Raw genomic sequence first — 23,458 nt, 5'->3', positions numbered from 1 at the left:
AAACTCCAGGAAATTATTCTTTATTTCCATTTTTCAGTTTTCAGTCAGAGTATCAGCTTCAAAAACAAACGAAGGAAGGTAACAAAACTCGTGGGGTAACAAAACAGCGACCCTAAGCTACAGCTCCACAGGGGAGAACTCCAGGACACCTCCTGACCCTTTAAATATTGCTCCTCTTCTCCACCAGCAGCTGCAAGGGGTAAGAAATGTCACCTTCAACAGCACCCAAGAGACTGCTGGGACAACAGGAGCAGACCAGAAATACTCAGCTTTCCTATTTCTCCAAAGATACCAGGATAGCAAAAGGGAGAGTTGAGAAATATTTACAAAGATATCTACACAGCACAGCTGCAGCGCCCCAGGCTGCCCCGGGCTCTGGAGCTGCCCCGGGCTCTGGAGCTGCCCCGGGCTCTGGAGCTGCCCCGGGCTCTGGAGCTGACGTCCCCAGCCCTCTCCCGTTAGGAGCCGTCCTGCTGGTCCTCGATCTTGGGCGCCAGGTAGTACTTGAGGTGCCCCATGTCGGCGATCTTGTACTCCACCACTGCGGGAGAGGGAAAAGGTGCTCAGGGTGGTGAACATGCAGTCACAGAGCAGTCCCAGCGGGTGCTTTTGGAGCAGAAACTTTAAAAATGTAGAGATTTTAGAGAAGCTAAGGTTTTAGTTAGAGATAAGCTTTGCTGGAGCTCATTAAAACAAATAGGTCGGTCTTGATGAAGTTGAGAGTTAGCAGTTAACTAATAATTGATTGCTTGTCAATGTAATGTTTGGTCAGCTGGGTTTATGATGAAGAATATCGGAACTGATCAATAGCTGTTGGATATGGAAACTGATCAATAGCTTTGAGGAACATGGGACAATCGTGGGCCTCCTCTGCTCTGAAACTGAAGACAAGGAACGGGAGCTCCACCAAGGGCTCATTTGTCACATTTGCATTGGAAAGGTGGAAAGGTCAGAACGAGGAAGACTCCATTTACTTCCTCATTTTGGGACCCCTCCCCAGGAAAGGGACCACCGACCCATTTCAAGGGACACACTGCGCATGCTTAATGGCTTTGGAACTAATTACCATAATTTTGAGCTAATTACCATAATTTTGAACTAATTACCATAGCGGGGAAGGGGACGTACCAAAATCATGCAGATGTATTTGTATTTTGGGTATTCAACACTTGCACAGATGAAAGAGCTCAGGAATCACCTGTAAATGGCAGTGTGTGTTTGGGAGCTGTCCTGCAATAAGCATCCACTTTCTAACTTGAAACTGTCAGAGAGTTTTTGTCACAGTTGGATTTCGGTGTTAGATCAAGATCCATGTTTTAATAAATCACTTTCACTGCAGAGCTCTGGCTGTGGGTGCAGACCCAAACCTGGCCCACCGTGGGTCAGGGATGAAATGTTTTATATTTTATATTGTGATATAACTGTCACGTTCATTATTAAACCCACATCGTCCCAGTGCATCACTGATTTCATCCAAGCACGGCTTTCTGTGGTCCCCCTCAAACTCCTAACAGAGTTTTCTCCTGATTCTTCTTACGATTGAGCAGTGATTATATTTAATTACTAAACAATGACCACATCCAACAATTACATCGTTTATCCTGCACTGGCTAGGCAGGAGCAATGTCACACAGTCTGGCAAACACAAAGCCTGCATTTCCCACTCTGGCTTCTTCCTAACTCCCCGAATCTTCCATGATTTTAAAACCTTTCACTTTCGAGAGAATTCTGCACAAAGCCCAGCCCGAGGCTGCAGCTGTGCCCAGGCAGAGCCACTCACCCAGAGGAACGTCTGCAGACATGCTGAGCGTCACCGTGGGGGACAGCGGGGTGGCTTTGGTGAAGAAGTTCAGGTACCTCAGGGCGAAGGTCAGCTGCACCGGCTCGTTCATCTCGATCGTGACCTGGGCAGGCAGCAGAACGTTCCAGAACCCTGGCACGGCCACCGGGGCTGCTGCACCCTGCCCTGCTGCAGCTCCCGGGGCTGCTCCCACCCACCCTGCCCTGCTGCAGCTCCTGGGGCTGCTCCCACCCACCCTGCCCTGCTGCAGCTCCCGGGGCTGCTCCCACCCACCCTGCCCTGCTGCAGCTCCTGGGGCTGCTCCCACCCACCCTGCCCTGCTGCAGCTCCCGGGGAACACGGAGGGGATCCAGGGGCTCCCTGAAGCAGAGGGAGCTGTCCCTGGGTTATCACGGTGTTTTTATGAAAATCCTTTTGCTAGGGTTTAATTCTTTGGACAAGTTGAGAGGTTTTAGGAATAAAAGATAAATGATAGTTATTTATTGTTGTAGAATGTGGATTTGTGATTTGGCTCATGTGGTTATTTTTAATTAATGACCAATCACAGTCCACTTGTTCAGATTGCTTTGGTTAGTTATAACATTTTGTTAAATTCTCATCTCTTCCCTCGTCCTAGCTGCCCAGCCAGCCACCCCTGCAGGGTGACACTGCTGAGTGCCCCAACAGCTCCATCCCTGCAGGGTGGCACTGAGTGCCCTGCCAGCCCCATCCCTGCTCGGTGACACTGCTGAGTGCCCTGCCAGCCCCATCTCTGCGGGGTGACACTGCTGAGTGCCCTGCCAGCCCCATCCCTGCTCCCTGCAGGGTGGCACTGGTGCCCTGCCAGCCCAAACCCTTCCCTGGGATGGGTCCCTGACCCCACGCGGGGCACAGAGCAGCCCCGCAGGCCTCCCCCACTCACGGCCTCCTCCTCCTTGTCCACGTTGCTGGTCTGGCTCAGTTTGATGTTGCCGTTGCCCAGCTCGCCGTTGGCGGAGAACTTGACGCCGTCCTTGGCGCAGGAGATGACCACGGCGTCGCCGATGTGGCTCAGGTCCCGGCAGATGCGCGCGAACTCGGCCGAGGGCATCTTCACCACGCAGCTGTACTCCTGCTCCTGGGGACGGGGACAGCCTGCCAGGGCTGGGCAGTGCCAGGGACAGCCACAGGGACACCCGCAGTGACAGCCTGCCAGGGCTGGGCAGTGCCAGGGACAGCCACAGGGACACCCGCAGTGACAGCCTGCCAGGGCTGGGCACCCACAGTGACACCCACAGGGACAGCCTGCCAAGGCTGGGGCATTCCCAGTGAGACTGTGCCACCCTTGGGGCACTCCCAGGGACACTGTGCCACCCCTTGGGCACTCCCAGGGACACCGTGCCACCCCTTGGGCATGCCCAGGGACACCGTGCCGCCCGTGGGGCACTCCCAGGGACACCGTGCCACCTTTTGGCCACTCCTAGTGACACTGTGCCACCCCTTGGGCACTCCCAGGGACACCCACAGTGCTACCCTGCCAGCCCCAGGCCTGGCCGGCGCTCCCAAGGCCGCTGTGTTGCAGGATCTGATGTGAACCAGTGCCACACCAGTGCCACCAGTCACCCGAGCCGTCACTTACTGGGATTCCCAGCTGCTCCACGTCGAGATCCATCAGCTTCATCTCGTAGTCAGACACCTTCTCCTGGTCTGGAGAGGCAAAGCTCAGTGACACCGAGCAGCAGGGGGACAGCCATGGGTCACGCCGCTGCCACCGCCCCTCCGTGCAGGCACAGCCACCTCCACGAGGGAGATCTGCCCGTGCCCCCTCAGGCCTGGGGCTCCGGGGCTGCCCCAGCAGCGTTTCCCAGGCTGAGCTACAGCCCGGGCCACCTGTGCAGCCTGAGCTGCCTTCCTCTCGCCGAGGACCAGCTTGATCCCGTTCCAGGCTCGCCGTTCCGAGCACCGGGCGTCCCTTCCCGCTCCCGTCCCTCCCTCCTGGAGCTGCCTGAACGCGCCCCAGTGCCAAAGGGCTCCCGGAACGCCCCCCACTCACTGGGCGCCTCGAACACCAGGGCCAGGGTGTCGGCGTTGTCCTCGGCCCGCAGCGTGATGATGTCCTCGTTGCCCGCGCACTTCAGGATCTTGGACATGCTGCAGGGGACAAAGGCGGGGTCACGCGGGGCCGGGAGCTGGCAGGGCAGGAGGGGATGTGATTTTACAGCGACCAGGTCTCCTTCTAACGCTCCTGGAACAGCGGGGAGACCCCCCAGCCGCTCTCTCCCAGCGCTTGGTCACCCACAAAGCTCCTCCACACGTGCAGGGTGGAACCTCCCGAGCGCCAGCTCCTGCCCGTTCCTCACGGCTGGGCAGATCCTGGATGCATCCTGACCCCTCCCACGGGTATCTGCACACAGGGATGCTTTCCCCCTCTCAGCAGTCTCCTCGGCCTCTCCTCATAACGGACACGCCCCAGGCCCCTCATCTTTGTCCCCCTCCGCTGGACCCGCTGTCTCTCCTCTGCTGCAGAACCCAGAGCAGGGCACAGCACTCCAGAAGCGCCTCCCAGGGCTGAACAGCGCGGCAGGAAGGAGCAGCTCCCCGAGCCGCTGGCAGTGCCGATGCTGCCGCTGCCCGGGACTCTGGGTGTCCTTTCCAGGGGGCAGCGGGGCTGTGACCGAAGCTGTCAGCGCCTGCCCAGCCGGGGCCATGGCGGCAGCGCTGCCTTTTCCCGCCACTCGGCGCCGGCAGTGACGTCACGGCCGCGCCGCGCCCCGCGCGCGCCGCGAAAAACGGCGCGAGAGTCGTGAGGGGAATGGGGGGGGGAGAGGAGGGAGAAGGGCTGAGGGGGCTCCGAGCGGCCCCGGCACCCCGCGCACCTCCGGAGCACCCCCTCACCCCCAGATCGCCCCCTTCCCCGGCAGCCGCCGCCGCCCTGAGCGCCACAGCCCCCCGGCCTGCTCGGCCGCGCCACGGCAGCGCCCCAGGAGAGCCCGCCGCCGGCTGACCTGGACAGGTTGACGCCCATGGCGATGTTGCGGTCGCAGCGGTAGGTGTCGAAGCCCTCCGATCGCAGCGTGAGCTGCACCAGCGAGACGTGCGAGGAGTCCATGCTCTGCAGGCTGATGCCGCCCGAGCCCAGGTCCCAGCAGGCCTCGGTGATGAGGTCCTTGAGGGCCTCCAGCACTCGCTTGAGCACCGAGCCCTGCACCAGCCGCGCCTCGAACATTTTGGCAGCACCAGCGGGAGCGGCACGGACGGAGCCGAAGGCGGAACTACAGAAAATAGAGCGAGGCGGCCCGCCGAGCCCTTTTATGCACTCTGTCGCCCCGCCCACCTCCGTTCAGCAGCCAATCAGCAGCGCCGCTTTCCTTCAGCCCAACCCCCTCCAAGCTTATTTATAGGGCCCCGCCGCGCTCCGGCCAATCGCAGCGCCGCTCTTCCCCTTAGCCCCGCCCCTCCGTGCGGCGGGAGCCAATCACCGCGCGGGTTACACAGGCCCTCGTCCCGCCTCGCTGCGCAGCGATGGCGGCAGGGCCCGGTCCCTGCGGCGCCGCCGGTGCCGCGCACGGGGCCTGGCCGTGCGGACGGCTCGGCGGCGCGCCTCTCCTCAGGCACCGCGTGCTGCCCGGAAACCGGCCATAACGCAAACCCTTTTCTCCCTAAAGACAAACCCCTCACGCTTCTCCCAGCGCCCGGGGACCTTCCCGCGCACTCTGCCGCGCCACACATCATGGCGCCCCGCACCATCCGGGTACACCTGGGCGCGGCCATGTTTTTCCTTAAGCCCCTCCCCTCGCGCAATCCCCCGCCTCCCATTGGCCCGCCGGCGCCGCGCGCGCGCCGGCCCCGCCCCCTCCCCTGCTGGTGGGCGGGCCGTTGAGCGAGGCGCGGTGTCTCCCCCTGGCGGCGGCGGCGCGGCGCGGCGGGTCCGGCATGAGCGAGGCGCGGCTCCGGGCCGGGCGCGGCCCCGGCGGGGCCCGCGACCCCCAGGACAAGGTACGGAGCGGCCCCGGGGGGCCTCAGGGCACGGGGGGCACGGGGAGAAGCGGGCGGCGCCGGGGGGTGCGGGGCCTGCGCGCTGCGGGGCGCCGGCGGCCCGCGGTGAGGCCGCTGTGAGGGCCCCGCGCACCGGGAGCTCGGCCCGGGCTCGGTTCGTTCGGTCCCGGAGCAGAGCCCGGCCCCGGGGGGGGTTTGGGGGAGCGGCCCCGGGGCGGGGAGAGCTGCGCGTGGAGGGCGTTTAAAAACCTGCCCTTAGGGAAGGGATTGGGATGGCCTAAATCATCCCTAGGGAATGATGGGGGGGTTAAAAACCTGCCTCGGGACCCCCTAAATCATCCCTAGGGAATGATGGGGGGGTTAAAAACCTGCCTCGGGACCCCCTAAATCATCCCTACGGAATGATGGGGGGGTTCCAAACCTGCCTCGGGACCCCCTACATCATCCCTACGGAATGATGGGGGGTACCAAACCTGCCTCGGGACCCCCTAAATCATCCCTACGGAATGATGGGGGTGCTCCAAACCTGCCTTGGGACCCCCTACATCATCCCCCGGGAGTGATGGGGGGTTCCAAACCTGCCATAGGACCCCCTAAATCATCCCCAGGGAGTGATGGAGGGTTACAAACCTGCCTTGGGACCCCCTAAATCATCCCCCGGGAGTGATGGGGGGGTTCCAAACCTGCCTTGGGACCCCCTAAATCATCCCCAGAGAGTGATGGGGGTGCTCCAAACCTGCCTTGGGACCCCCTAAATCATCCCTGGGGAATGGTGGGGGGGTTAAAAACCTGCCTTGGGACCCCCTAGATCATCCCCAGGGAATGATGGGGGGTTACAAACCTGGCTTTAGGAAGAGTTTGGGATGTCCTAAATCATCCCCAGGGAGTGACAGGGAGGTTCTAAACCTGCCTTTAGGGAAGGGTTTGGTACCTCTTAAATCATCCCTAAGGAATGACAGGGGTGTCCCAAACCTGCCCTTAGGGAAGGGTTTGGGATGTCCCAAATCATCCCCAGGGAATGATGGGGGGTGCAAACCTGCCTTGGGACCCCCTAAATCATCCCCAGGGAATTTCAGGGGGGTTCCAAACCTTAGGAAACCTTAGGGGGGAAGGTTTGGGACCTCCTAAATAATTCCTAAGGAATGATGGGGGGGGTTCTAAACCTTCCCTTAGGGAAGGGTTTGGGACCTCCTGAATCATCCCCAGGGAAGGAGCTGGGGGTTCCAAACCCCTCAGGTTCCCTTAGGGGAAAGGGTTTGGGACCCCAGGGAAGGAGCTGGGGGTTCCAGACCCCTGAGGTTCCCCTGGGGAAGGGTCTGGCAGCCCCTGCGCCATCCCCAGGGAATTCCTGCTTTGGTGGGGGTTGCATTGCCCTCCTGCAGAGGGAGAAGTTTCCTTGTGAGGCAGGAGAGGCTCGGGGGGCAGCCCTGCCAGGACCCCCACCCCTCCTGGCCAGCCCCCTCCTGCACGCTGGGGGTTGCTCTGCCAGTCGTTTGTCACCTTTGTCACCTCCGCTGCTGCTCCTCCCCAAAGAGGAGGGGACAGGAGGAGGGGACAGTCAGGGGAGCTTTGTGAACAGCGTTTGCAGGGTGACAGGGGCAGGGGTTGCAGGGTGGCAGGAGCTGCAGGGTGGCAGGAGCAGGGGTTGCAGGGTGACAGGAGCTGCAGGGTGACAGGAGCTGCAGGGTGACAGGAGCTGCAGGGTGGCAGGAGCAGGAGCTGCAGGGTGACAGCAGCAGGAGCTGCAGGGTGACAGCGACAGGAGCTGCAGGGTGGCAGGAGCAGGAGCTGCAGGGTGACAGGAGCTGCAGGGTGGCAGGAGCTGCAAGGTGACAGGAACAGGAGCTGCAGGGTGACAGGAGCAGGGGTTGCAGGGTGGCAGGAGCACTCTGGGTTCAGTGCTCTGCCCCGGCTCTGCTCCGTCAGCCCAGCAGCACAGATCTCTGTTTGCTCCATTAGTGCACGGAGGGTGCAGCTCTGAGCAGCACAAAGTCATCAGGCAGAGCACTTCTCCAATTGAAATGCCACTTACATGCGATTTTAATGTGATTTTAGTGCGATTTTAATGTGATTTTAGTGTGATTTAAATGCGATTTTAGTGTGATTTTAATGTGATTTTAGTGTGATTTAAATGCGATTTAAATGTGATTTTATTGTGAATTTAGTGTGATTTAAATGTGGATTTAGTGTGAATTAAATGTGATTTAAATGTGATTTTATTATGATTTTAGTGTGATTCAAATGTGAATTTAGTGTGAATTAAATGTGGATTTAAATGTGGATTTTGGTGCGATTTTAGTGCGATTTCAGTGCCATTTCAGTGCCATTTCAGTGCCATTTCAGTGCCATTTCAGTGCCATTTCAGTGTGATTTTCGTGCCAGTTTAGCCCCTGCTGCAGGCAGTGCGGGCAGGTTGGGGGAGCCTCGGGTGCTGGCGTGCTCTGGGACAGGAGCGCAGGGCACTGTCACCCTGGCTGGCTCTGGGGGCTGTGCCCCTCCGTGCCACCGGAGCTCTGGGGTGGCTCCAGCTGTGCCGGGGTGGCACCTTGGGCTGTGTTCATCTCAGCTGGGGTTTGTGTCCCGCGGGGGGTTTAGATTCTTTTTTTTATATTTAAAAAATTATTTCTGTTTTTATGTGCTGGGAGGTGGAGCCTGGCAGGGCTGCGCGACAGCCGGGCTGGGCCAGCTGGGGTTGCCTCCTGCTGCCCCTGGAGGGGGTCAGGGGACAGTCCTGTGTCCCTAAAGGAGGTCAGGGGACAATCCTGTGTCCCTCAAGGTTAGGGGACAATCCTGTGTCCCTAAAGGAGGTCAGGGGACAATCCTGTGTCCCTAAAGGTCATAGGGCAATCCTGTGTCCCTGAAGGAGGTCAGGGGGCAATCCTGTGTCCCTGAAGGAGGTCACAGAGCAATGCTGTGTCCCTGGAGGAGGGCAGGGGACAATCCTGTGTCCCTGGAGGAGGGCAGGGGACAATCCTGTGTCCCTAAAGAAGGTCAGGGGACAATCCTGTGTCCCTAAAGGTGCCAGGTGCACAGAGGGTCTCCCAAAGGTGCCAGGTGCACAGGGGGTCTCCCAAAGGTGCCGGGGGCACAGGGGGTCTCCCAAAGGTGCCAGGGGCACAGGGGGTCTCCCAAAGGTGCCGGGGGCACAGGGGGTCTCCCAGAGGTGCCAGGGGCACAGAGGGTTTCCCAAAGGTGCCAGGGGCACAGAGGGTCTCCCAGAGGTGCCAGGGGCACAGAGGGTCTCCCAGAGGTGCCAGGTGCACAGGGAGTCTCCCAAAGGTGCCGGGGGCACAGGGGGTCTCCCAGAGGTGCCAGGGGCACAGGGGGTCTCCCAAAGGTGCCAGGGGCACAGGGGGTCTCCCAGAGGTGCCAGGGGCACAGAGGGTCTCCCAAAGGTGCCAGGGGCACAGAGGGTCTCCCAGAGGTGCCAGGTGCACAGAGGGTCTCCCAAAGGTGCCAGGGGCACAGAGGGTCTCCCAGAGGTGCCAGGGGCACAGAGGGTCTCCCAAAGGTGCCGGGTGTTTTGGTGCTGCAGAAGCCTGGCTGTGGTATTTTCAGAGGCCCCGAGGAAGGGAGCAATGAGGAGTGTGACTCGGTGCTCTCAGGGGGCTGAGTTATTATTTCATGATCTGTATTATATAAAGAATGTTACACTAAACCATGCTAAAGAATGCAGAAAGGATGCAGGCAGAAGGCTGAAAGATAATCATGAAACTCCTGAGTCCTTCCAGAGCCTGGCACTGTTTGGTCATCAAGTGAAAACAATTCACATGAAACCAATAAACAATCACCTGTGGGTAAACAATCCCCAAACCACATCCCAAAGCAGCAAAACACAGGAGAAGCCATCAGAAAATATTGCTTTTTGAATTTTTAAAAGTTAGCTATTTAATTATTTTTATTGATTTAATTATTGCTTTTTTAAATTCTCCTTTTTCTCTGAGGCTCCTCAGCTTCCCAGGTGGGCAAAGGGATTTTTCCAGCAAACCCGAGGGTGAGGCCCCTGGAGCGTGCTGCTCGGGGAGGGGACACTGCCACTCCTGCCGTGTCACACTGGGAGCCCTGCCAGCCTGCTGTGTGTGACAGAAACCCTGGAGGCTTCTGGAAAGAGCCGTGTGCTGCCAGAGCAGCCTTCCAGCGGGGTGTGAGCACCCTTGGGCTCCTTGCCACCTCTCTGTCTTGGCCTGCTTTCACTTTCTGCTGCTCTGCCCCGGGCTGGCTCGGGACACGCTGCCTTTAAAATCACTTTTTGTTAAAACTCCTGGCAGCAAAAGTCTCCGAGTGAACCCTCACCCTAAAAATGAGGGTTTTTTTCCCTCGTTCTGTTTTGGAAAATTCTGTGTGAGGAGCTGAGGGTCAGGAGGCCCCGGCCTTGGCTGCTGCAGCCTCTCGTTCTGAGGACAAAAATAACTTTTCCTGCAGGAAGCCCCAGGGTGAGCAGTGCCTGCAGAGCTGTTTGTTCTCCCGAGAGCAGCAGATGGAGATGGCCGGGCAGGCTCCAGCTGCACCTCCCTGGGGCACCCTGGCACTCTGCCCTCCTGCCCCTGGGCTCTGCAGGGCAGGGCCAGCCCTGAGATCCAGCAGAGCCCTCCCCAGAACATCTCCAGCTCTGCTGTGGCTCTGTGGGGCAGGGCCAGCCCAGAAACACCCTGAGATCCAGCAGAGCCCTCCCCAGAACATCTCCAGCTCTGCTCTCCTGCCCCTGGGCTCTGCAAGGCACTGCCAGCCCAGAAATGCCCTGAGATCCAGCAGAGCCCTCCCCAGAACATCTCCAGCTCTCCCGTGGCAGGGAGAGAGAGAGCAGGCTGTTTCTGTGGCAACTGGGATGGTGTTTGTGTGAACAGAACCATCTCGGGGTGAGCAGAAATGTCTCCCAGCCTCTGGCAGGCGTGGAGCTGTTCTCAGGGAGCTCACAGTCAGATTTCTGTGTGTCTGTCCTTCAGGGGGTGAGCTGTCTGTTGGCAGACGCTGCTCAGAGCTGTTGTTTCATGATAGGAGGAAGGAAAGGTGAGCAGGAAGCTGGATTTTCCCAGGAGAGGCAGCCCTGGCAGAGGTCTGGGGTTTTGCTCTTTCCCCTCGTGCCTGGTGCAGAAATCAGGGAATTGGGATAAATTCCCAGCTGGATTCCGTTCCTGCGTTCCTTTGCCCATTATTCTGCAGCTCTGCAATCATCTCTGACATCAGCCAGGTATTTTTAGCTGCCTCCACCTGACAGTGCCTCCCTGTCCTTGCCTGATTGCAGAGCCTGGCTTGCAGCCTGACACGTCCCAGCCCTATTAAATTATTTTATGAATTATTCCGGGGGGAATAATCACCTTTTCCTGCCCTCAGTGAGGGAGCAGCTCCAGCCCTGCTGAGCTGCAGGCACCACGGGCTGCAGCAGCACGTTTGGTTGTTTTGGAGCTCTGCAGACAATGAGCCCTCATCCCCTGGAGCCTCATTGCCTGCAGAGCTGCCAGCGTTTGTCAGCTCAGCCCCCCCCGTGCTTTTCCTGCTGGCAAAGTCGCTTTTCAGGGAGTTCCCAGAGGCCAAGGGCATGGACTGTGCCTTGCTGGATGCTCCCAGGGAGCGGCTTTTCCTTCCTTCCCTTCCTTCCAGGAGCAGCATGGAGCTGAAACCAGGGGCAAACCGCGGAGCTCCGGGCTTGTCTCTGCTCAGGGGCTGGGTCAGAGGGTCCAAAATGGGTCAAAAATGGGTCCAAAATGCCCCTGGGAAGGGCCAGGACTCACCTGGACCCCCTCCCAGCCCTGGCGAAGCTGCCCCTGCTGGGTTTGTTCAGCCCCAAACACAGGACTTTGCCCGGGGCTGGGTGTGGGGCAGCACAGCAGTGTGTCCGTGTCCCTCTGTCCCTCTGCAGCTCCTGCTGGCCGCGGGGGATGCCTGGGCACGGTGATAAGCCCGGCTCTTCCTCCTCAGCTGCCTGGCCACGGGCTCGGGGTTATTTTTAGCGTCCTAAGCAGCCAGCGCTTCCCAAGTGTGTCTGCAAGCCTCGGGCCTGCCCCCTTGGAGGCTTTCTCCTGGCTAATTTGGGCAGTGCTACATTCTCTGAGACCTGCCCGGGCTTTGGGACCTTGTAAAAATCCCTGCTAACGAGCTCTGGAGCACTTGAGATGGTCATTAATGAACCTGGAGGCATCTGTGGCTGTGCAGGGGGAGCGGGCCCTGTTCTGAGGCTGAGGGACCATCAGACCCCTCCTGGATGCCACTGGAAGGCCTCAGGATGTTTCTCCTGGGTGACACCCAGGATATTTCCTTCTCCTGCCTGTCTGGAGCAGAAGCAGAGTGCTGGGGAGTGTTTGGGCCAGCCCAGAGGGGCTGCTGAAGCTGCCTGGCTGTTTGTGCTGCAGGAGTCCGAGTCTGAGGCCAGGCTGGATGGAGAGACAGCGTCAGACAGCGAGAGCAAGTCCGAGTTCGGGGGCTCCTCCCCAGTGCCCACCTCAGATGACACCCCAGAGGTGCTGAACAGGGCCCTCTCCAACCTGTCCTCGAGGTAAACACACTCCCTGAGTGGGCTCTGTCCATCCGTCCTGTCCATCCGTCCTGTCCATCAGTGCCTGAGCAGGGCTCTGTCCATCCATCCTGTCCATCACTGTCCATGCATCCTGTCCATCCATGTCCATCCATCCTGTCCATCACTGTCCATCCATCCTGTCCATCACTGTCCATCCATCCTGTCCATCCCTCCCTGAGCAGGGCTCTGTCCATCCTGGGGCTGCTGGAAGCTGGAGGAGCAGCCTCTCCCCATCCCCTCTCCCATCCTCTCTCCCATCCCCTCTCCCCATCCCCAGCTCGGTTCCACCCTCAGGTTCCTCATTCCTGGAGCTTTCCCCCATCCCCTCCTGGCCAGGACTGGGACTGAGGAAGGCACAGCTGCTCTTTCCCTTTCCCTTTCCCTTTCCCTTTCCCTTTCCCTTTTTCTTTTTTCTCTGAGCACTTTGGGAAGCTGCTGCTGCTGCTGGCCCCAGGCAGGAATTTCCTGCTTTGCACCCAGGGGTGCTGCTTGGATGGGAAGGGAGGGGACGGAGCAGGGGCAGACCCCCGGAGCTTTGGGCTGGGGGGGTTCAGCCCCTGCTGTAACTCTGATCACCCCGAGTCCTGCAGGAGGGCTGGAGGAGCTGCACTGCTGAGAACCAGGGACATGCTCCATGCTCTTCTTGGGTGGAAATGTGTCACAGGAGGAGGTGTCACCTTCCTGGGTGTGCTCTGGGGGTGGGAGAGGCTCCCGGCAGGAGAGCAGGGAGGGTCCAGCAGCCAGGGGCCGTCTGTGCTCCCGGAGAGCAGCGCCAGGGGGGAACGCTCCCCGTTCCCTGGGAATTCCTGCTGCAGCTTGTCCGGGGCTGGCGGGGCTGCAGAGCAGGAGCAGGGCTGCCCTGCCCGGTGCCCAGCTGGGCGTGCAGCGAGCCTGGGGTGCAGCTGCTGCAGCCAGGCCTTTATCAGCCTGTCGAGAGGAACCCGGGGCTGGCGGGGCTCGCTGTGCTTCCTGCGGCACGCGCAGGGCAGGGTTTGTGGGGCTGCTTTGCTCCGCCTTGCCTTCCTCTGATGTTTTCCCTCCCCGTGGCCCAGATGGAAGAACTGGTGGGTGAGAGGCATCCTGACCCTGGCCATGATCACCTTCTTCTTCATCATCATCTACCTGGGCCCCATGGTCCTGATGACAATAGTGAGTGCTCCAGGGAGCTGTCCCGACCTTCCCTGCAGCAGGGGGAGGCTCCTGGGGGGCTCAGGGCCTCGTGCTCACAGATCCTGGGCTCCTCTGCCCTGGGGGAAACCTGGGGGAATCTGCTGGTCGGGGTTTGGAGCTCACACAAGGGGGGCGTGCTGAGGGGAGGGGAGGGAGAAACAACATCCAGGTGGGATTGGGAGGGAGAAACAACATCCCAGGTGGGATTGGGAGGGAGAAACAACATCCAGGTGGGATTGGGAGGGAGAAACAACATCCAGGTGGGATTGGGAGGGAGAAACAACATCCCAGGTGGGATTGGGAGGGAGAAACAACATCCAGGTGGGACTGGGAGGGAGAAACAACATCCAGGTGGGACTGGGAGGGAGAAACAACATCCCAGGTGGGATTGGGAGGGAGAAACAACATCCAGGTGGGACTGGGAGGGAGAAACAACATCCCAGGTGGGACTGGGAGGGAAAAACAACATCCAGGTGGGATTGGGAGGGAAAAACAACATCCAGGTGGGATTGGGAGGGAGAAACAACATCCAGGTGGATTGGGAGGGAGAAACAACATCCAGGTGGGATTGGGAGGGAGAAACAACATCCAGGTGGATTGGGAGGGAGAAACAACATCCAGGTGGGATTGGGAGGGAGAAACAACATCCCAGGTGGGACTGGGAGGGAGAAACAACACCCCAGATGGGATTGGGAGGGAAAAAAAAAAACACCTTGAGCATCCCAGGTGGGATTGGGAGGGAAAAACTCCCATCCTGAGCATCCCATATGGGACTGGGAGGGAAAAATGCCACCCAGAGTCTCCCAGGTGGGCCTGGGAGGTGCCAGGGGGGCTGTGCAGGTGGCTGTTGCTGTCCCCTGGGGGCAGAGGTGCTGCCCAGGGGGTCCATGCCCGCTGTCCCTGCTGTCCCCCCCGTGCAGGTGATGTGTGTGCAGATCAAATGCTTCCACGAGATCATCACCATCGGCTACAACGTGTACCACTCCTACGACCTGCCCTGGTTCAGGACGCTCAGCTGGTGAGTGAGGGGATCCACCTGGGCACCCACCTGGGTGCTCACCTGGGCTCCCACCTGGGCTCCCACCTGGGCTCCCACCTGGGCACCCACCTGGGCACCCACCTGGATTCTCACCTGGGTTCTCACCTGGGCACCCACCTGGGCTCTCAGCTGGCCAGGTACTTCCTGCTGTGTGTGAATTATTTCCCCCAGCTGTGAATAAATTAAATTATTCCCCCCTGCCCAGGTACTTTTTGCTGTGTATAAATGTAATTATTCCCCTGCCCAGGTACTTTTTGCCGTGTATAAATTAAATTATTGCCCCTGCCCAGGTACTTCCTGCTGTGTGTGAATTATTTCCCCCCTGCCCAGGTACTTTTTGCCGTGTATAAATTAAATTCTCCCCCTGCCCAGGTACTTCCTGCTGTGTGTGAATTATTTCTTCTACGGCGAGACGGTCACCGATTATTTCTTCACGCTGGTGCAGAGGGAGGAGCCCCTGAGGATCCTCAGCAAATACCATCGCTTCATCTCCTTCGCCCTCTACCTCACAGGTGGGCACCTGGCACGCCTGGGCACACCTGGCACACCTGGGGACACCTGGGCACACCTGGGGACACCTGGCACCTGGGCATACCTGGCACAGCTGGGAACACCTGGGGACACCTGGGCACACCTGGGGACACCTGGCACCTGGACACGGCTGCAGGGGGAATCTCCTCTGCTGCCAGGGATGCCTGAAGTTACCAATCCTTCCGTGGCCGGGGTGGGAAATCTTTACAAGGAGGAGAAAACCCCACAATCTTCATGTCTTCTTTACATATTTAATTTATTTATACTTTTTGTTTTTATTTAAATATAAATAATATTTTATTTAAATATACATTTTACATTAAAAATAATAATATTTATTTACACATAATAGATATTTATAGTTTTTTAATTTTTATTTTAAAATAAAATAATAATTTACTTTAAAAATAATATTTTACTTAAATACATATTTTAAAGATATAACAAAAATACATAACATATTTATTTTTCTTTTTATTTAAACAGAAAATATTTTATTTTAATATATATTTTCTATCTTAAATATATAATTATATATATAAAATATAATAATATAATTAAATAATATATAATATTTATATAAGTATAATAATATTTTATTTATTACTATATAATAATAAATAAAATATAAATATATATTATATCATATATATAATATACATAAAATATATAAAATATATATAGCATATAAATAAATAGAAAGTATATAAAATACATATAATATATAACATTTATAATGTAAATAAATATAAATATATAAATGTATATAAATATATATTATATATAATATATAAAAATATATAAATATATTAAAAACATAAAATAGATATAAAATATATTACATCACATTTACATGAAATTTAATTTCATATATAAGTATATATATTCATACATTCATTTAAACATAGAATATCATTTCATTTGAGAAGCTGTGCCCTGGCTGCTCTCTCCCCAGGGTTCTGCATGTTCGTGCTCAGCCTGGTGAAGAAGCACTACCGCCTGCAGTTCTACATGGTGAGCGGGGCGCGGGGCAGGCTCGGCCTTTAGAGGGGGGAGCTTCAGGGTTTAGTGGGGCAAAATTCTGCTTTAGTGAGTTTAAAATTCAGGTTTCAGTGGGATTAAAATTCAGGGGCTGCTCAGGGGCTGCTGGGGGAAAATTCAGGTTTTGGTGAGGTTAAAGTTCATGTCTGGTGAGGTTGAACCCAGGTTTGGTGGGGTTGAGTTTGCTCCATGAGGAGGGGCTGTTCTCTCCTGCAGTTTGCTCATTACCAAAGGTAATTAATGCATTAACGAGCCTGTGAGTGCGCTCTCCTGCAGTTTGCTCATTACCAAAGGTAATTAATAAATTAACGAGCCTGTGAGGCGCTCTCTTGCAGTTCGGCTGGACCCACGTGACGCTGCTGATCGTGGTCACGCAGTCCCACCTCATCATCCACAACCTCTTCGAGGGAATGATCTGGTGAGATTAATCAAATTAATTTATTAATATCAATACTAGTCAAAAGAAAGAATTATTTACCTGAGAAATGTGTTCATTTATCAATGAATTTTTATCAAGAAATAGTTACTTCAATAATTAAAATAAATAATAAATAATGAAATTGATGTAAATATCTATTAATAATTTATTATTAAATATTAACATTCATTAATAAATAGTTATCATTAATATTATTATTAATATTAATATTATTAAATAATAAACCCAGACAAATATAATTTATTAATATCAATATTAATCAAATGACATAATTTGATTAATAATAAATGTGTTAATGATAAATATGTTAATGATATAATAAATAAATGTGTTAATGATATAATAAATGTGTTAATGAGATAATAAATATTTATTAATTAATAATTATTTTAATTCGAATAATAATAAAAGTTATATAGAATAAATTTAATATTTTAAATATTTTATTTTTTATTGATTATCATTATTAAAATTTTAAAAACAATTTAAAAACATGAAAATATAGAATTATTAAAAATATATAAAATAAAAAGAACTAGCTGAGGTCAGTTTGTGTGCAGTGCCCAGCTGGGTGAGCTTTGGTGAGGTGTCAGGGACCCAACCCCTGCTGTGTCCTGCAGGGTCACCGTGCCTGTTCCTGCTTCCATCTCTCTCTCTCCACTGTCATCTCTATTCTGGAGCTTAAATCAGCACCTAAATAAAAAATATAGAATAAATATTTTAATTTAATATTTATTTTATTCATTATTAAAATTAGTAAAAATAACTTTCAAAAATTAAAAAAATAAAAAATAAAAGGAACTGAGGTCAGTTTGCATGAAACGCCCAGCCCGTGAGCGTGGCTGGGCTGTCAGGACCCACCCCTGCTGTGTCCTCAGGTTCATCGTGCCCATCTCCTGTGTCATCTGCAATGACATCATGGCCTACATGTTCGGCTTCTTCTTCGGCCGCACGCCGCTCATCAAGGTTTGCACTGGGGTTCACAGTGGGACCCTGGGCTGCTCTGGGCTCCCCCTGCCCCGGGGCTCCGTGGGTCAGAGGCCCTGCATCTCCCTCTCGGGGGCTGAAACTTCATTTAATTTAATTTAATTTAATTTTATTTTATTTTATTTTATTTTATTTTATTCTATTTTATGAAATTGAGTTTTAATTTGTTTTTCTTGGGGGGGATAAGCAGATTTTTACTGTTACAGGATTTTATTTCCATGGGACCTTACTAGACTAACTTAGCTAGAGCTGTGAGGCCTGAACTGTGTTTTACAACATAGTTTTACTTTTTTTAAATGAACTTTTACCTTTTTTAAATGAACTTTTACCTTTTTTAAATGAACTTTTACCTTTTTTAAATGAAGTTTTACCTTTTTTTAATGAACTTTTACCATTTTTTAATGAACTTTTACCTGTGAGTGCCACCCAGCCGTGGCTGAACCATTTCACCCCGAGCTCTTGGGGTCCCTTCTGACCAAACTCCTCCTCGTGTGGCCTCAGCAGTGAGGAAGTAGCAATAACTTGATTTTTTTTTTAATATATTTTTATTTCTCTGCTCTCTCTGGCAGCTCTCCCCAAAGAAGACCTGGGAGGGTTTTATTGGAGGATTTTTTTCCACCGTTCTCTTTGGGTTGCTGGTGAGTGTCCCTCGAGCAGCTTCCCCTTCTCAGGGTGTTCTGGGCAAAAATGCATCCAGGCTTGATCTCTGGCAGGTGTTTCAGCTTTTCTTACTGACAGAATTTGAATTTCTCAGGGATTTCACCTTTTCTCGCTGCCCTGAATCTCTCAGATATTAAACTTTTCTTACTGACAGGATTTGAATCTCTCCGATATTTCACATTTTCTTGCTGCCCTGAATCTCTGTCAGATATTTCACCTTTTTTTGCTGACAGGGTTTGAATCTCTGCCAGATATTAAACTTTTTTTTACTGACAGTATTTAAATCTCTCAGATATTTCAGCTTTTCCTTGCTGCCCAGGTTAGAATCTCTCAGACATTAAACTTTCCTCGCTGACAGTGTTTCAATCTCTGAGCTTTCTCAGAGCTCCCCAGGGAAATCCTCTCTGTTCAGAGGATGTGTGATTACCACAAGTAATCTCCTGAATGGACCTGGTCACTGTCACATTTTCTGAAAAATCCCTTTGCCCAGGCTGTCTCTCCTTGGAGGCTGAGCAGCCTCAGAGAAAAAGGAAAACAATATTATCTGATTTGCTTCTCCTGTGTTTTGCTGCTGTGGAATGTGTTTGATTGCTCGTTGGTTTCGTGTGAGTTGTTTTCCCTCTTTGGCCAGTCGGTGTCCAGGCTCTGGAAGGACTCAGGAGTTTCATGATTATCTTTCAGCCTTCTGCCTGCATCCTTTCTGCATTCTTTAGCACAGTTTAGTGTAGCATTCTTTATATAATACAGATGATAAAATAATAACTCAGCCTCCTGAGAGCACCGAGTCACACTCCTCATCCCCCTTCCTCCGGGCACCCCACAAACACAACAAGAGCACTTCCCCTCCTTGCTCAGCCTTTCCCCTCGAGAGCCCCCCGAGCAAACCCCAAATCCTGCTTTCTCTGCTCTTTTCCTGGAGCTGTCCTACGTGATGTCGGGGTACCGCTGCTTCACCTGCCCCGTGGAGTTCAACAACGACACCAACAGCTTCACCGTGGACTGCGAGCCCTCCGAGCTCTTCCAGCTGCAGGAGTACAACATCCCCGTGCTGCTGCACTCCCTGCTGGGCTGGGTACGGCGCCCCTGCTCTGGGGGTGGCAGTGATCTTCAGGGGGGTGGGAGTGATCTTTTGGGGGGTGGGAGTGATTTGTTAAAAAATACAGGTGTTGATCTGGTACCCATATCCAGCTGTGAGGGACAAAACCTCTCTGACAGTTTGAAGTTAGAAAGTGTTAACTCCCAAATGCACAGCACAATTTCCAGGAGATTGCAGAGTCCTTTTATCCCTGCCAGTATTGATACCCAGAATACAAATACAAATCCATTTCCAGGAGATCAGAGTCCTTTTATCCCTGCCAGTATTGATACCCAGAATACAAATACACATTCATAGCTTTGGTACATCCCATTCCCTGCTTCCTGTGGTAATTTATCAGTTCCTGTATTCAAAAACTGTTGATCAGTTTCTGTATTCAACAGCTATTGATCAGTTCCTATGTTCAACAGCTATTGATCAGTTCCAATATTGATCAGTTCCTATATTCAACAGCTATTGATCAGTTCCTATATTGATCAGTTCCTGTATTCAACAGCTATTGATCAGTTCCTATATTGATCAGTTCCTATATTCTTCATTATAAGCCCAGCTGACCAACCATCATGTTGACAAGCAATCAATAATTAGTTAACTAATAATTGGCTCTTAACTGGCTCTTCACTTCATCAAGGCCTCCCCGTTTATTTTAATTAGCTCCAGCAAAGCTCATCTCAAACTCGCAGGAGTTGGGGGATTTTGGAGGAGCTCAGGGTTCAGTTCATGTCTCAGGAGCAGCCAGGGGAGGGCAGGGCTGGGTTCTGCTGGCTCACAGCCCTTGGAGATCCCAGAGGAGCGATCCCAAACCCGCTGGGCATCACCTGAGAGCCCCCTGAGCCCAGCCTGGGGCCGGAGGAGGAGGAGGGCAGGCCCTGAAGGTGCTGTTTGTGCTGTCTGTGCTGCAGAGGACCGTGAGGATGTACCCCTTCCAGATCCACAGCATCGCCCTGTCCACCTTCGCCTCCCTCATCGGGCCCTTCGGCGGCTTCTTCGCCAGCGGCTTCAAGAGGGCCTTCAAAATCAAGGTGGGCAGGGGGGTTTGGGGGTCACGGAGCTTTTGGGGGGGTCACGGAGGTTGTGAGGAGGTAATGGAGGTTTGGGTCACGGAGGTTTTGGGAAGAGGATGGAGGTTTTGGGGAGGTCATAGAGATTTTGAGGAGGGCATGAAGGTTTTGGGGAGGTCACAGAGGTTTTGGGTGGGTCACAGAGGTTTTGGGGGTGTCCTGGAGGTTTTGGGTGGGGTCACAGAAGTTTTGGGGAGGGCACGGAGGTTTTGGGAAGAGGATGGAGGTTTTGAAGAGGTCCTGGAAGTTTTGGGGATGTGATGGAGGTTTTTGAGGAGGGCGTGGAGGTTTTGGAGGGGTCCTGGGGGTTTTGAGGAGGGTCACAGAGTTTTTGAGGAGGTCCTGGAGGTTTTGCGGGGATCATGGAAATTTTGGGGGGCTCCTGGAGGTTTTGAGGAAGTCCTGGAGGTTTTGGGAGCAGACTCTGAGTGTGTGCTGCCCCTCAAGGCAGTCCCAGGCTCCAGGGGAAGGGGAAGGGAGCTTTGCTCAGCCCCAGATGAGACGCTGGAGCAGGATCTGGGCTTTCTGCCCAAGAGAGGAGAGACCCTGAGGTTTTTTAACTGCGATATTCCAGACCCTGCTGGGCTGCAGGTGGGGGAAGGAAGAGCCAGGCAGGAAATTTTGCAATCTGAGGTTTCCCTGGGTGCCCTGCAGGGCAGCACACAGACATTCACCCGCCCTGGCTGCAGCCTGGCGGCCCCTCAGGCAGCTCCAGAAACTTCCAGAAGCGGGGAAAGTGAAACCAAACGTGCCCTTGGTGTGGCTGGGGGCTGGGCCGGGGGGCAGCAGAGCTGCTGGGGAGGGCTCAGGGCCATCCCTCTGCCCTCCAGGACTTTGCCAACACCATCCCAGGCCACGGGGGGATCATGGACCGCTTCGACTGCCAGTACCTGATGGCCACCTTCGTCAACGTCTACATCGCCAGCTTCATCAGGTGACAGAGGCCAGCCCGGGGCCACGGCACTGAGCCCCCTTTTATGGTCCTTACCATCACTGGATAAGAGCTCTTTTATTGATAATACTGATAGTTACATATTGTCATCAGGAAATTAATGATCTCCTAATAACAATTCAATTGTTACAGCAGCTGAGCCACCTTTTATTGTCCTTATCATCACTGGATAATAGCTCTTTTATTGATAATACTGATAGTTCTTTTAATATCATCAGGAAATTAATGATTTCCTAATAATAATTAAGTTAAATTGTTACAGCAGGCTGAACCACCTTTTATTATCTTTATTATCACTGAATAATAACTCTTTTATTAATAATACTGATAGTTCTTTTAATATCATCAGGAAATTAATTATTTCCTAATAATAATTAAATTAAAGAAATTGTTATAATATATATTATAATATATATAGATAAAATATATTTTATATGTAGATAATCTTTCATATATAATAGATTATATATAAATAGAAATTAGAATTAGTTAATTATTTTATTGTCATTAGGAAACCCGTGGTTTTTATAGACAGTTGAGGTGCAGGCAGAGCTACCTGCTGCTGTGCTTTAGGCTCTGAAGCCTGGGAGGGTTTTATTGGAGGGGTTTTTCCACTGTTCTCTTTGTGTTTCTGCTGAGTGTCCCTCGTGGAGCTTCCTCCTCTGCAGCTTCCCCTTCTTAGGGTCCAGTGTTCTGCTTAAAAACGCACTCAGGTTTGAATTTCTGACAGATATTTTCCCTTTTCTTGCTGCCAGGTTTGAATCACTCTCAGATATTTCGCCTTTTCTTGTTGCCCAGGTTTGAATTTCTGTCAGATATTAAATTTTTCTTGCTGCCATGAATCTGTGTCAGATATTTCACCTTTTTTTTTCTGACATGGTTTGAATCTCTCTCAGAGAAATACCTGAGAGATATCAGAGAAATATCTGAGAGAGATTCAGATATCAGAGAAATATCTGAGAGATATCAGAGAGATACCTGAGAGAGATTCAGATATCAGAGAAATACCTGAGAGATATCAGAGAAATCCCCAGAGAGATTCAAGCCCTGCCAGCAAAGAAAGGCTCCCAGGGGGTGGACAGCACAGCACTGAACATTCTGCTGGAACTGCAGCCCCGTTCTGACCCTGATTTTGTGTTCCAGGGGCCCCAACCCCAGCAAACTGATCCAGCAGTTCCTGACCCTGAGGCCAGAGCAGCAGCTGCACATCTTCAACACCCTGAAGGCACACCTGGTGGACCGGGGAGTGCTGGCCAGCCTGGAGGAGGCGTAGGCAGCAGCTGGGAGCAGGACTGAGAGCACACGGGCCTCCTCCAGGGCATTCCCTCATTTCAGACAATAACAAGGCCTCATTTCACTGTAACTTTTCTTCCTTTCTTGGTAAATGTTTGCATTTGTGGTTTATTTTATTTTTTTTTCTAAATAATATATTTATAGAGCTTTGGTTGAAACGAGCAAATCTCGGGCTTGTGGCTGAGAAGGAGGTGAGGGTTGGGTGGAGCAGGAGGGGGTGGCTGTCTGTCTGTCCTGCTGGGCTGCCCCTCCTGCTCAGGGGGCAGCTCTGGGGACCCTCCTCCTGTGCAGGGACAGCTGTGGGGGCAGTGGGAATCCCCCAGCAGCTCCTGCCCGTGGGAACGGGGCGTCAGTTCCTGAGCAGAAATGGATTCCCTGTCCCGAGGAGGAGGGTCCTGGGCTGCCTCCTGCAGCTGCTCTCACTGCTGCTCCTCGGGGCCTCTCTCATCCCTCCCTGCTGGGAAATCAGCTTTTTGTGAGCAAAGCAGAAGCAGGCTGGGCACCGGGAGCCCAGAGGTGGCAGCTGCAGGTTCCCCCAAAACCCGCGGGACTAAATGAGATCTCACCAATGCTAAAGTTTCACTGAGCAATTCCTGCCAGGTCAGAACAACTTTTAAAGCCCTTTGGTTTGTTTCCCCCATGAAATAACCTTCAGAAACCACGCTTCTTCATTTCTCCAAGGCTGGAACCCCACGCTGGGATGTCTGAAGGAGCCTGGGGAGCACTTTCCAGCCAGTTCCGTGCTGGCTGGGCTCCAGCTGCAGCTGGGGTTGGTTTTCTTTCAGGGATCATGTCTGTTTGTTACTTGAGTTGTAGAAGTCGTGCTGCTGAGTTTACCAAGGTCTGTGTTGCATTTCAGTCTGGGTTCATTTCCCTGCAGGCTTCTGTCCTGCTTGGCTCACTGAATCTTGTCAGAAGTAGTT

General features: G+C 53.3%; 2 protein-coding genes across 3 annotated transcripts; one reads left to right on the top strand and one right to left on the bottom strand.

Moving 5' to 3' along the window:
* Nucleotides 1-4: 4 nt before the first annotated feature.
* Nucleotides 5-5,087, bottom strand: PCNA (proliferating cell nuclear antigen). 2 transcript variants are annotated; one of them, XM_038160376.1, is made up of 6 exons: nucleotides 4,765-5,079; nucleotides 3,813-3,910; nucleotides 3,399-3,466; nucleotides 2,703-2,897; nucleotides 1,781-1,904; nucleotides 5-541 (listed from the first exon to the last, which is right to left on the bottom strand). In XM_038160376.1, the coding sequence occupies exons 1-6, from the start codon at nucleotides 4,983-4,985 to the stop codon at nucleotides 459-461; spliced, it is 789 nt and encodes a 262-aa protein (XP_038016304.1). In that variant the 5' UTR covers nucleotides 4,986-5,079; the 3' UTR covers nucleotides 5-458. The 2 variants fall into 2 exon arrangements, with proteins under 2 accessions (XP_038016304.1, XP_038016305.1); XM_038160377.1 differs by having other exon boundaries at nucleotides 485-621; nucleotides 4,765-5,087.
* A 509-nt stretch (nucleotides 5,088-5,596) lies between these two features.
* Nucleotides 5,597-22,646, top strand: CDS2 (CDP-diacylglycerol synthase 2). The gene is made up of 13 exons (XM_038160374.1): nucleotides 5,597-5,755; nucleotides 12,103-12,245; nucleotides 13,319-13,415; nucleotides 14,357-14,454; nucleotides 14,848-14,987; nucleotides 15,962-16,020; nucleotides 16,383-16,465; nucleotides 17,365-17,452; nucleotides 18,043-18,111; nucleotides 19,053-19,205; nucleotides 20,132-20,251; nucleotides 21,121-21,224; nucleotides 22,386-22,646. Exons 1-13 carry the CDS (start codon nucleotides 5,693-5,695, stop codon nucleotides 22,513-22,515), a joined length of 1,347 nt encoding a protein of 448 aa, XP_038016302.1. The 5' UTR covers nucleotides 5,597-5,692; the 3' UTR covers nucleotides 22,516-22,646.
* The last annotated feature ends 812 nt before the right edge of the window (nucleotides 22,647-23,458 follow it).

This window comes from Motacilla alba, chromosome 22, assembly GCF_015832195.1.
Source record: "Motacilla alba alba isolate MOTALB_02 chromosome 22, Motacilla_alba_V1.0_pri, whole genome shotgun sequence".
NCBI classification, from domain to species: domain Eukaryota; kingdom Metazoa; phylum Chordata; class Aves; order Passeriformes; family Motacillidae; genus Motacilla; species Motacilla alba.
This window is presented reverse-complemented; position numbering and strand designations above follow the sequence as displayed.

What these genes read in the sequence shown, in the direction of transcription:
- CDS2 (XM_038160374.1), top strand. Translation starts at nt 5,693, where the DNA reads ATGAGCGAGGCGCGGCTCCGGGCCGGGCGCGGCCCCGGCGGGGCCCGC. An exon ending in CTTCGCCCTCTACCTCACAG is followed by an intron (nt 14,988 to 15,961) that starts GTGGGCACCTGG and finishes CTCTCTCCCCAG; the next exon opens with GGTTCTGCATGTTCGTGCTC. An exon ending in AGAGGGCCTTCAAAATCAAG is followed by an intron (nt 20,252 to 21,120) that starts GTGGGCAGGGGG and finishes TCTGCCCTCCAG; the next exon opens with GACTTTGCCAACACCATCCC.
- PCNA (XM_038160376.1), bottom strand. Translation starts at nt 4,985, where the DNA reads ATGTTCGAGGCGCGGCTGGTGCAGGGCTCGGTGCTCAAGCGAGTGCTG. An exon ending in ATGGGCGTCAACCTGTCCAG is followed by an intron (nt 3,911 to 4,764) that starts GTCAGCCGGCGG and finishes TGTCCCCTGCAG; the next exon opens with CATGTCCAAGATCCTGAAGT. An exon ending in TGGAGCAGCTGGGAATCCCA is followed by an intron (nt 2,898 to 3,398) that starts GTAAGTGACGGC and finishes CCCCGTCCCCAG; the next exon opens with GAGCAGGAGTACAGCTGCGT.